We start from the raw sequence: 13,376 nt of genomic DNA on the forward strand, positions 1-13,376 counted from the left end.
ACAATGCAGGAAGCCTCGGCCATCAGAGAAGGTACTGTAAGTATGAGCCTGCTGGAGGAGGGACTCATATCTATTCATTAGGAAGGATTTGGAGAGGAACTTTTGATTTCATTACGTACATGTACTTCAAAATTTATGTAAAGCCATTTTATTTATTTTTTGCCTGGGATATGAATGGTTAATACCTCTGTCAGTTATTTTCCTTTTGTGTTCCTTTTGAGAGATTTCTCATTCATTTTATTCCTGTACACACAAGTGAGGTAAATCCCCTCTTATAGAGTTGTCACCAGAACAGGTGTCCCCATTGGAAGGTTTCCCCTCTATTCCTGCTCTGCTGACAACTCCAAATTTAGGATTTTTTCATCTTTCATCCCCAGTGACAATGATCTCCGGGACAAACCGAGAAGGGGAATGTCTCCAGTGAGGAACACAGACAACAATGAAAACATGTTGAGGGATCTCATCCTTCCACACTCCATATAACCCTTAAGATGATCACTATCACACTGATTTCTATATACAAAAAAAAAAAAATAGTGTATATTTAGAACTTAAAGTTAAGAATTCTCTACATTTTAAGTCTCTGTGTTCCTCCAGCTTTTTACCCAGAATCTTCTTAGAATGATCCTTCTCAGCTTGTTGCTGGCCTGGAAGATGACGGCAGCCTCCACCGATGGAGATAATAATCGAAAGTTCCAACTGACTGTTACCAATGAGAAATTCTGATGAAACATAACGGCTTGGGACATGCAGACGTATGTGAAAATAAAAAGTAGGAAGAAGATTGTCCTCAGTGCAGTGACATGAGCCTGAAGATTTGGACGTGTTGATCCAGAGTCGTTATTCTTCACCCTCCAGACGTGTCTGAGCAGAAAGGAGAAAGTGAGGACCAGGCACAGAAGACTAAGGCAGGATGGCAGAATGCAGCCTAGGGTGTTTGCAGGCATAAAATAAGAAAAATGTTCACGAAACCAATTAAAAGAGGCTTGTGTTTTGTTCTCAGAAGACTGGAGAGAACTTTCTTCATACACAGCCCAGAAGCCCGGGAGACTCACAATGAACATCCCAAGTGCTGTCAGGAATAGAAGTTGACTCAGGAAATTTGACACAATTCTCTTTAACCAGATGAAGAACCCATAGCTGAGATTGGTGATGCTGGTACAGTAATGAGCCGAGAGCCAGAAGATCAACCAGAAGCTATAATAAGTTAGAAAGCAAATTGAATTGTTCACAAATGCAAATACTTGTCCAATGAATAGGATTTCCGGAAAAAAGACATAAAGCATTATCTGTAGACTCAGCAGACACTGGAGGAGAATATTCACAATTCCCTTAGCCAGAAAGATCACATCGGTGGGACTCAACTTCCCTTTCTTTCTAAAGCTGTCAAGGTAACTCATCACAATACAAGTGTTAGAAGGGATTGCCAAGCCGAGACCCAAGACCGAACAGACTAACATAGATAGGAAGCGTGGAGACATCATGTTGAGGTTTGGTGTGAGCTCCGGACAGAGATGACGGGACACGTCCAGTGATAGCAGACAGAATGATATATTTAGAGTTATAATTATGGAAAAAGCCTTCAGAGATCCGTCTCATGATTGACTTTGCATAAATGTGATGGATTTCATTTCAATTTCGACATGTAAAGCACGGAGCAACCCGTGTAACACAATCTCTGACTCATTTCCATTCTACTGAAATAACTCCCCACTTCAGTACTGGTCAATGTTTGTCCCGTCTTGACCTTTTTTCTAAATTTGTCATATCAATAAAAGACTAACAAGGCTTTCTTTTGGTGGGACTATCTAATAGAAAATTATCTTTTTTTTTTTTTTTTGTTTGTAAGTTTTACTTTATAATTTTATTTTCTTAACCACTTCTGGACCGCCCACCGCAGTTATACGTCGCAACTTTGATGTTAAATATCGGGGTTATGGCAGCAGATAGCTGCCTTAACCCCTGTATTTTCTTACAGGGTGGGCGGTCCTCTTTCTCATAAAAGTGGTACCAGTGGCGAATTTGCCACAGTAGGGGGTGTTAAAGTGTTGGTGATTTGGCGCTACCACTGCATAAGAATATATGGCTGTGCGTTGGAACCTCAGTCAACACTTGTAATATATTACTCCAAGAATGATGCTCAAAACCAAGTAGCTTCAAACATAAATATCATAAAAGAGCACTGTCCTGGGGTGTTGGGTCATAACCCAAAACCAGTAGCATAAAACATATAAATATCATAAAAGTGCACTGTGCTGAGGTATTTAAAAAGCAGTGATCCGTGTGATATTGGATAAATAAATGAAAGGGCACTGTGCTTATGGGATTAAAGTGCCAGCGTGCACGAAAGCAAGCTACTCACTAGGGGGGAAACCTCTGGGTGAGTCTAGGATGGAAAAGGACCTGGGGGTACTGGTAGACAACAAGCTTGGCAGTGGCATGCAATGCCAAGCCGCTGCAAGCAAAGCCAACAGAATACTGGGATGTATAAAAAAGGGGATTCACTCCAGAAATAAAGAGATTATTCTCCCACTCTACAAGACTCTGGTCCGGCCACATCTGGAGTATGCTGTCCAGTTCTGGGCACCGGTCCTCAGGAAGGATGTGCTGGAACTGGAGAGAGTCCAGAGAAGGGCAACAAAAATAATTAGGGGAATGGAGGACATCAGCTATGAGAAAAGACTACAAGCACTGAACTTATTCTCTCTGGAGAAGAGACGATTGAGGGGGGATATGATATCAATGTACAAATACTGTACTGGCAACCCTAGCATAAGGAACAAACTATTCAGAGGGGGGAATGCAATAAGACACGTGGCCACTCACTAAAACTAGAGGAAAGGCGGTTTAACCTTAAAGTACGTAGGGGGTTCTTCACTGTCAGAGCGGTAAGGATGTGGAATTCTCTTCCACAAGCAGTCGTATCAGCAGGGAGCATCGATAGCTTCAAAAAACTATTAGATGGGCACCTTAAAGACCACAACATACAGGGGTATACAATGTACAACATACAGGGGTATACAATGTACAACATACAGGGGTATACAATGTACAACATACAGGGGTATACAATGTACAACATACAGAGGTATACAATGTACAACATACAGGGGTATACAATGTGCAACATACAAGGGTATACAATGTACAACATGCAGGGGTATACAATGTACAACATACAGAGGTATACAATGTACAACATACAGGGGGTATACAATGTACAACATACAGGGGGTATACAATGTACAACATACAGGGGTATACAATGTACTACATACAGGGGTATACAATGTACAACATACAGGGTTATACAATGTACAACATACAGGGGTATACAATGTACAACATACAGGGTTATACAATGTACAACATACAGGGGTATACAATGTACGGTTAACAGCAAACACACACACATCATAGGTTGAACTGGATGGACTGATGTCTTTTTTCAACCTCACAAACTATGTAACTATGTAACTATGTGCTGGATATTGTTTCCAGATACTACATGATAACCCGTATTAAGCAGATAACGGAAAAAAAGTACACAGTGTGATAATAAAGTGCCAATATGCTGTATACACATATACAGATAATATGCAAATAAGTGCTATGTGCTTGGTGAATAGGGCAAATAAAAAAGTGCTGATCACTTCTTATATTTTTATTAGTGTTCCCTGATCGCAGGGGATATTAGGAAAAATATAAATATAGTAGCCCAGTGCTAAGTGCCAGTGAGTGAGAAAAAGTGGGACAATATTAGAAGCAATAGTCTAGTTTTTGCAGAAAAAGTTCAGAATTCGGCAACCAGAACCGGCCAAAATGCAATGGGACAGGAAATGGGCTTTAAAAGCCCATGATTGGACCAGAACCATCAGTAAAAGCCAATTGAGGGGGTAGGAGGATGCTAGGAATGTAATTGGAGTGACTAGGGGGTCCAGAGGCCAATCAGTAGTGAATACGCCCCCCAGTATATAAGATAGCCCCGCCAAATCTCTACCATTTTAATACAGGGCTGTGGAAGAGAGTGGAAGCAGTTCTGTTACTTCTGCTCTCAAAGTGTAATTTAGCAATATTAGTGTGAGGAAAGGGATATCTAGTGTAGTTAGGGTACTATATACCACTATAGTTAGATTCAATAATCTAGTTTCTGTAGGGAAAGTGTTAAGTGTCAGGGTGACCGTAGTGTAGTGTAGGGTGAACTGACTCTGACTGCTATGGCAGGGTGACCAAACCGTTCCATGTCAAGGTGACCGCCATAGAAAAAAGTTTGTTTGTATTAGAATTTCAGTAAAACAGGGATATGGCTCCGCTACTTTCACACCTGGGTGTTTTGTTGCAGGCGTTTATTGGGCTTTTTTGTTGACGTCTTTGGAGACAGGCATGACATCTGAACTTCTGTGTAGGGGTATATATACACACACACACATGTATGTATATTTACACCTACACACATATAGGTGTGAAAGTAGCAGAACCCTATGCCTGCGCTAATGAAATAATTGACAGGCATAGGGCTCCGCTCCTATCACACCTATATGTGTGTATGTGTATAAATACATATAAGTGTGTGTGTATATATACCCCTATACAGAAGTTCAAATGTTATGCCTGCCTCCAAAGACGCCAAAAAAAATGCCCAAAAAAAAAACGCCTGCAACAACACACCTGGGCGTTTTTCTTGCAGGCGTTTTTTTGGGAATTTTTTGGGCCTCTTTGGAGGCAGGCATGACATCTGAACTTCTGTATAGGGGTATATATACACACACACATATATAGGTGTGATAGGAGCGGAGCCCTATGCCTGTCAATTATTTCATTAGCGCAGGCATAGGGTTCTGCTACTTTCACACCTATATATGTGTATATATACATATATGTGTTTGTGTATATATACCCCTATACAGAAGTTCAGATGTCATGCCTGCCTCCAAACACGTCCACAAAAAAGCCCAATAAACGCCTGAAACAAAATGCCGGGTGTGAAAATAGCGGAGCCATATGCCTGTTCTATTGCAATTCTAATACAAACAAACTTTTTTTCTGGTTCTGGACACGCTACAGAGCTGAAACTTCACAGGTACACTTTTTAGACCCCCGGACACTAAATCCAAGGAAATCAAATTTTTTTTTTCAATAATTTTTTCAATAATTGTCTATCAAAAATGACAATTTTTAAGAACTTTTTTTTTGTGTGATTAATAGTCCCTGGGACATGACCCAGAACCCTAGGTACTTTTTTAGGGGCATTTATTGGGTTTTAGGACTTCAAAATGGTGTTTTTTGATTACCGAAGTTCGGGTCCCATTGATTTCAATGGTGTTCTGAAATCCGGGCCGAACTTTCGGGAAGTTCGGGTGTTCTGGTCGAACCAAACTTTTCAAAAATTTGATCATCCCTACACAGGATCACTTTTATGGGCGGCAGGAGAGGTGCCCCCTCCCTCCCGCCGCTTCCGGGTCGTTTTCTGCGCTGGATGGTCAATGTTTTTTTCCGATATGGTTGCACATTATTGGTAGCCCTACAGTACATTGTATTATTAGTTATTTGTCATTTTTTAGGTGTAGTGATATCACTTGTAGTGTTAGCTGGCTGCCTTTTTACATTTTCTAAGCAATATTTATTAGTGTGGGGGGTGCACAAGTTGATGTTTTATTTTTAAATTACCAGATTTTTTAAGACGGTTGAGAGGAGAGTTTAAAGCCATCGAACAGGAAGTTTTTATACAGCAGAGGTAGATCTCCTTTTATTTTAAATTTGCGGTCTGGAGAACTGGGTTTTATTATATTCTTAAACTTGCTTTAAAAAAAAAATATTTGCTTTAACCACTTAAGGACCAGGCCTATTTCTGACACTTGTTGTTTACAAGCTAAAATCAGTATTTTTTGCAATAAATAAATATATATATATATTTTTTTAGCAAAGACTCTGGAGATTAAAATGGCGGTCGTTGTAATATTTTTTGTCACGCTGTATTTGCGCAGCGGTCTTTCAAACGCATTTTTTTTTGTAAATATACATTTAAAAAAAAAACGAATTAGTAAAGTTAGTCCAATTATTTTCTATAACGTGAAAGATAATGTTATGCCAAGTAAATAGATACCTAACATGTCATGTTTCAAAGTTGCGCACAGTCGTGTAATGGCGACAAACATTGGTACTTGAAAATCTCCATAGGCGATGGTTTAAAAATTTCTACAGGTTACCAGTTTAGAGTTACAGAGGTGGTCGGGGGATGGGATTATTGCTCTCGCTCTAACAATTGCAGCGATACCTCACATGTGTGGTTTGAACACCGTTTACATATCTGGGCGAGACTTGCGTATGCGTTCGCTTCTGCGCGCTCAGGGGGACAGGGCGCTTTACATTTTTTTTTCCTATTTTTTTTACCTTTTTATTTTTTATTTTTATCACTTTAATTCCTATTACAATGAATGTAATAGAAATAAGCAGGACAGGACCTCTTTAATGTGAGATCTGGGTTTAAAAAAGACCTCACACCTCACATCTACACTAAAAAGCAAAATAAAAAGTATTTTTTTTTCATCATGCAAAAAAATGGGCCCTTTAAGGGCGTTGGGAGGAAGTGACGTATGATGTAACTCCGGTCCTCCAAGGCCATAGAGTGGAGTGGGGTCCAGCTTGCCCTCATTCAACTTCCTGCCTAGAAGGGGAGAGGATCGGATCGACTTCCCCACTACCGACGAACACAATCGCCATAGCAGCATAAGCTGTGGCGACTGTGTTCGTCTCTATTGGTCTTGTTCAGGATCTAGGCTCAGTCTATGCCTGATGAAGGAGCATGCATGCTCCGAACGCGTGCATTCCCCTGCTCTAACTGGACGTGACGACATTGAGTGAGGCGGAAGCTCTGGAGATCCAAGAAATGCCAGAACCCACCGACACAGCCGGGGACCTTAAGCTGCACATCTACACGCCACTCCACGTCCACAGAATGGATGAACAACATTACTTCTTGGTGCATCTCTACAATCCTCCTGTGAGTCACTATTACTGTGTGTACCAATAAATTGTTTTACCACTCAGGCGCTGCTCTCTTTCTCTATCCTTAGCCCCCCCCCCCGGACCTGACCACCAACGTTTCCCAAGGCCAGCCCACTGGCTGTTGCACCAAATCCACTCACTGGCAATCCCACCAAGTCCTTCAGGGCTACCACATTTATTTTAACACTCTTACAACTTATTATATCCTCCAGGACATACATGTCATCCTCCTCCTGGTATTATCTCCCCCATCCCATGTCTTCCTCTTCCAGTCTCATCTCCACACCCAATGTCCTACTCATACTCCACCCCATGTTCTCTTCCTCCTTTAGTCCCATCTCCCCCATCCCATGCCCTCCTCATCCAGTCCCATCTCCCCAATCCCATGTCCTCCTCCTCCTCCAGTCTTATCTCTTCACCCAATGTCCTACTCATACTCCACCCCATGTCCTCCTCCTCTTCCAGTCTCATCTCCGCCATCCCATGTCATCTTCCTCCTCCTCTATCCCATTCCTCTTCTTCCTCCATTCCCATCTCTCCCATCACTTGTCCTTCTTCTCCTTCAGTTCCTTCTACCCCATCTTATCTTCTCCTCTTCTAGTCTCATTTCCCCCACCCCATGTCTTCCTCTTCCAGTCTCATTTCCCTCATCCCATGTCCTTCTCATCCTCCATCCTATGTCCTCTTCCTCCTCCAGTACCATCTCCCTCACCCCATCTCCTCCTCCTCCAGTCCCATCCCATGTCTTCCTCCTCCATCCCAAGTCATCCTTCTCCTCCAATCCCATCCCCCCATCACATGTCCCCCTCTTGCAGTCTCCGCTCCCCATCACATGTTTTCCCTCTTCACGGGACTCCCCCATCACATGTCATCATCGTCCTCCTCCATTCCATGTGTATGGGTTGTCCCCCTGACGGCAGCCCTGTGTGTGCCACATGGTGGCTGCACAGGCTGTGTACTGCCCCCTAGGCCCTCCACTTCCTTATACTGGTAGTGGGGTGAAATATAGGGGGGGTTCAGGGTGCAGCCCACCCCAGCATACCCCTAGATCCTGCCCTGATTCCAGTGGTACTACAGGGGTGTATTTGCTGCCCCAGTGCAGACTGTCTGCAGGAGGAAAGAATAACCAAGGCAAAAAAAAAAGCTGACCTCCAAAATGATAGGGTGGTGACACAGCAAACAATGGCCATGTTTGTGATTCTTCAGCAGTTTCTTTTCTTCGCTGTATTATACAATTATTACCACCTGCAGATCAGACTGTCAATTACAGAGCTCTTCCAGGCAGGCAGCCCAGTCACAGCAATTACCTCTGCTCTGGAACATGGTGCGGTGCGGAATCCCCATCACATAACAGAACACGAAGTGGCAAACATCTTTCCTTGCTGCAGACGGGTAAAGTGACAGCTACTTGTCACCATGGAAACCAGCACGTGGCGTGATGGGGCATTGCCCAAGGATGGAAAGGGAGGCAGGCTGCTTTTATGGTGACAGCGATGTGGAGGACACCATCTACTTATTGTGTGGGAATCAGAGAGTAAGTGTCAGCGGAAGGAGGCACTACCGCTGGAATATCCTCCTCTGACCCCCGATTACACTTCACAATAATGAGACATGTTTCTCGGGCCCCTCGGGATGCCTGTACCCCTTACATGTGTATGGGATGCCCCCCCACCATGGCAGCCCTGCTTACAGCTGTAAGGTTGCATATTTCCATATAAAGTATCTCACAAAAGTGAGTACACCCCTCACATTTTTGTAAATATTTTATTCTATCTTTTCATTTGACAACACTGAAGAAATGAGACTTTGCTACAATGTAAAGTAGTGAGTGTACAGCTTGTATAACAGTGTAAATTTACTGTCCCCTCAAAATAACTCAACACACAGCCATTAATGTCTAAACCACTGGCCTCTCCTGGGCCGTGGACGTGCTGCAGTTCATGATGCAGTTGGAGTCCATGCAGTCTGTCATTGGTCCAGCGTGCACATGGAAGGAGACCCAAATGTCCGGGCCAGGATGCATGCAGGTAGTTCGAGCCGGGGAATGGCCACCTGATGCACTGAAAACTGCAGCAGCAGAAAAGAAGTCCGCTCCACTACAGGCAGAGGGGAGAAGATGGCCAGCGGTGACCGGGGCTGCTAGTGTGAGTGTGAGCAGCGTGGAAGAGGCTGGGGTCATTGATGTGGGGTCTCCCAGCTTCCAGAATTGGTTTGGGTCCTTGGAGGAGGGACTCGATGTTTGGAAGTCCGAGGAAGAGACTGAATGGGACTGGGGGTCTGGAGATCGGAGCAGTCCAGCAAGTTTTGATACACCTGATGAGGAGACTAGGGATTCCATGGTGCGAGGAGAGTGCACCAGGAATCTGGGGTTCTGTGAGGCCTAATTGGGCCCCAGACCTAACCCCACCCAAGAACTATGCCCAGGCTTGGGATCCAAATGAGGCCTACGCTTCCCTCATCAAAAGAGAAGAGACCCCAAACTCCCCAGCTGGGAGAGGTAATCAGAAGAATTGTTCCTGCTCTCACTTCCTCACTCTTGCTGTGCATTTATTGTTGTTTGCTCCAATAAACTGCTTTATTTTACCTGCATCCCCATGTGGTCTGGGTCCCTGGCACCCTGACAGTATGCAAGGGCCATGAATCCTGACGATGCAGGTGCTCCTACGCTCCCCATGCTGGCTACCAGGCTTGATCAACAAGATCACCTTTTGGGTCAGTTCGTTCAGACGTTGCAGATTTTGCTCGCACCCACAGTGCACCTTGCTTCTGGTGCTGCTAGGCTGGTGGTTCCTCCTGTTGCCGCTCCTGCTCCTACTGTTGCAGATGGAGTTGGTGTTACCAGAGGGATGACTGGTTCAGCCCCCCTTCCACTATGGGGGTGAACCGAGTCAGTGTCAGGGCTACCTAAACCAAGTGGGCAGTTTTTTATGAGTTGGTTCCTCAGGCGTTTCCTTCTGACAGATCTAAGGTGGGCTTCCTAATCTCGTTGCTCTCGGACTGGGCCTTGGTTTGGCAAATCCCTTATGGGAGGACGATAATCCTGTGATACTCGATTACCTGAGTTTTGTTGCCTCCTTTCGTAGGGTATTCGATGTGCCTGCTCTCTCTGCATCTGCTGCAAAGCTGCTCCTGTCCATTCAACAGGGTATACGAACCGTTGCCGAGTATGTCATCGAATTTCATACCCTGGCAGCAGAGGTAGGCTGGAAAAATGAGGGTCTGGTGGCGGTCGACTCTCATGGTTTCTCTAATGCATTGAAGGATGAGATTGCGGCCAAGGATCTCCCTAATGGGCTCAAGGCTCTCATTTCCTTCCTAATTTTGATTGATTCCAGGCTTAGGGAGAGACCATCGTTTAAGGAGTGCCTCCTACCAGATTGGCTCCTACGTTTTTTTTTCCACCCATTCCTCCCTCACCTCCCACGCCTCCTGGGGATGGTGTTTTCAGGCTGTGAATTTATGCAGCTGGGGTTCACTCGTCTTTCCGAGGCTGAGCAGGCATTTAGGAGGAGGGAGGGCCCGGTGCCTGTATTGTGGTCTTGGTGGGTATTTCCTGAAATCTTGTCCGACCCGTCCGGGAAACGCTCACACCTAAGGTCGTGTCGGGGACAGACCTTAGGTGGAATTTCCTCATCCCCAGTTTCCCGTGAATGATAAACCGCTAATCACAGTTGTCTTCTCCTGTGCAGCAGGTTCAGTTTTTACTCATGGGTTGGTAGGTCCTGCCCATCTGCTTCCCAGTCCCCTTAGTGGCCTGCTGAAAAAAAAGCCATCTGTTTTTTTTTTGTTTTGTTTTTTTGGGCAGGAGTCTTTCTTTTTCTTTTGCAGCTTATGTCGCTGCTGTGAATGGGAGCTGCCTCGCTCTTGTTTCAGCTGAAATGGAAGCCCGCTAGAGCCGTTGGGAGCTGAGTTTCCTCCAATGATGGCCGGAGCTCAGGGTCTAAGCTGTCATTCCTGTGCATGTGCTTGCCACCCCCCCAGCACCTTTTTTATTCTACTGGTCATGTGCTTTCTAAAAATGTATGGTTTGATGGGTCTTTTACAAACTTTGAAATTGTAAGGGAAAAAAAATCAATAGAAAAATTGCAAAAATTGCAAAAATGGTCTGGCCACCTGGGTTTAAAAGTGGAACGTAGGGTCTGACAGCGAAAAGGTTAAAGTAGAAGTCCACCCTTACACTAAAATCTCTAAATCTACAGACATCCACGATCTAAAATTTATCTGGTCCTGTAAAGAAGAAATCAGTATACATACCTTTTTTGAAGCCGATCCGGTCTGGCCTCCAGCGGTGGAAGCTCTGCAGAGAAGACAGCTGAAAACAGCTAGGAAATGCCTGAGAAGGGACATCACCAATAGAGTTTCTATGGGCTTTAGTTGTTGGCTGCCTCTTCTGCACCTGCCTCCACAGTGAAGCTGCCGCTGACAGCTCAGCATGGGACCGGGCCAGAGCAGCTTCCAAGAGGTATGTATAGCAATTTCTTCTTTACACGGCTAGATAGGTTAGTCTTAGATTGGGGATGCCTGTAGATTTAGAAATGTTAGTGTTAGGAGGAACTTCTACTTTAAAGTTCATACCAGACTCAAAAGGTCTGGTATGGATTTTGGGTTGGGCTGTGCACTATTTTATTTTTTATTTTTTTTTAAATCTTGGTAGAGGATGGGAATTTACAAAGGAAAAAAATGGAAATTTAAATTTTCGACAAATTAAAAAAAAAAAAAAAACATAAAGCCCTACAAAAAATCTCCCAAAATACATAGCGGACCTTTGCTGGTGTCTGTGTGCTGTTTTTCTGTTTTAAGAAGCTGACAAAGAATTGTTATTTGCTTGAAATTTTGAATACTTTTTCCTTTTTAAATGTCATTGGGTCTGCAGCACTTTATGTGCATCACAGAAATGAGCCCCTTCACAGGCAGGGTTAGGACACCCCTTGTATATTATTTAAAGGACTTTGATACATTTAATGTTTCACTTTGAGCAATAAAAAAAATCCAGCTCCTGGACAATGGAATAAAAAATTGAATAAAAAAATAAAAAGTGAATTGGTGTATGTTCCCCAGGGCACTGCAAGCCCCCGTGCTAATATATACATCCCTTGCTTATTAGGCGAGAAGGTAGGTAGAGTACTTTTCAGTTTGACAGATTCACCTCCCATTGATTTCAGTAAGGTTTGGGATCTGAACTTCTTTGAAGTTTGCCTGAAAGCTCCAACCAAACTCAGGGCTGTTTGGCTCATCCCTAGCTTCCAAAATTTGCAAACCCCAGGATTTGATATTTTTATAATTTATTATTATTATTATTATTATTATTTTATTTTGGTTTCTCTACTTATTTTACCCTTTCCCTCCTTTTTTTTCTTATTTTTTTTTTTCCGAACCACATATTCATTTTATACATATCCCAGTTGTTAATCCGTATCTTGCTACATAAACCCGGTAATGTTTTTGTTTGTGTCTTTTTACATTAAAAAAACCCAAGCTGTTTAAGCATTTAAAAAAAAAAATGGTCCTGGCCGAATTACATTGTTTTACCTCCAGAAAGAGATGGCGGGACACGTCCAGTGATAGCAGACAGAATGATAGGAATTATGGAAAAGATCTTCATAGATTCGTCTCATGATTGACTTTGAATAAACGTGATGATTTCATTTCATTGCCGACATCTAAAGCACAGAGCAACCCGTGTAATACAATCTCTGACTCATTTCCATTATACCAATGTATTTAACCACCTCAGTACTGGTCATCCTTTGTCCCTTCTTGACCATTACATGTACTCAGCACTATGACTATTATGACTATAAGTTTGAAGTAACAATGAGGGGCAGAAATTGCTTTCTATTGGTAGGATTATCTAATAAAAATAAACATTTTATTTTATATTATATTTTAATTTCTAAGTCTTTCGAAAGCAAATTTAAGAAAAATGTAAAATCCAGTTCTCCAGCTGACTATATAAAAAGAAAAAAAAAGAGCAAAAAAATGTATATTCTGTGCCTTGCCCCTCTTATCACTCCTCTGAAACTACACTGCTCAAAAATTAAAGGAACCTTGTTATTCAGAGTGTAGCATCAAGTCAATTAAACTCCTGGAATATTGATCCATTGTTGATAAGTTGCAGAGGGGGTTGTTAATCAGTTTCAGCTTCTTTGGTGTTAATTAAATTACCAACAGGTGCACTAGATGGGTAACAATGAGAAAACCTCCAAAACAGGAATGGTTTAACAAGTCAAGGCCACTGACTTTTTTTCCCCCCTACTCATCTTTTCTGACTGTTTGTCACTAGTTTTGCATTTGGCTAGGGTAAGTGTCACTACTGGTAGTATGAGGCCATACCTGGACCCTATAGAGGGGGGTCAGTGTCACTACTGGTA

The 13,376-nt window shown here is 43.1% G+C and overlaps 1 protein-coding gene across 1 annotated transcript; it reads right to left on the reverse strand.

The window, feature by feature from the left end:
- Window positions 1-575: 575 nt before the first annotated feature.
- Window positions 576-1,484, reverse strand: LOC309558348 (taste receptor type 2 member 40-like; the record flags this gene model as incomplete). Its single annotated transcript, XM_082261415.1, has 1 exon — window positions 576-1,484. The coding sequence occupies one exon, from the start codon at window positions 1,482-1,484 to the stop codon at window positions 576-578; it is 909 nt and encodes a 302-aa protein (XP_082117541.1).
- Between the last annotated feature and the right edge of the window lie 11,892 nt (window positions 1,485-13,376).

This window comes from Pelophylax lessonae, assembly GCF_965119305.1.
Source record: "Pelophylax lessonae genome assembly, chromosome: 6".
Lineage (NCBI taxonomy): Eukaryota > Metazoa > Chordata > Amphibia > Anura > Ranidae > Pelophylax > Pelophylax lessonae.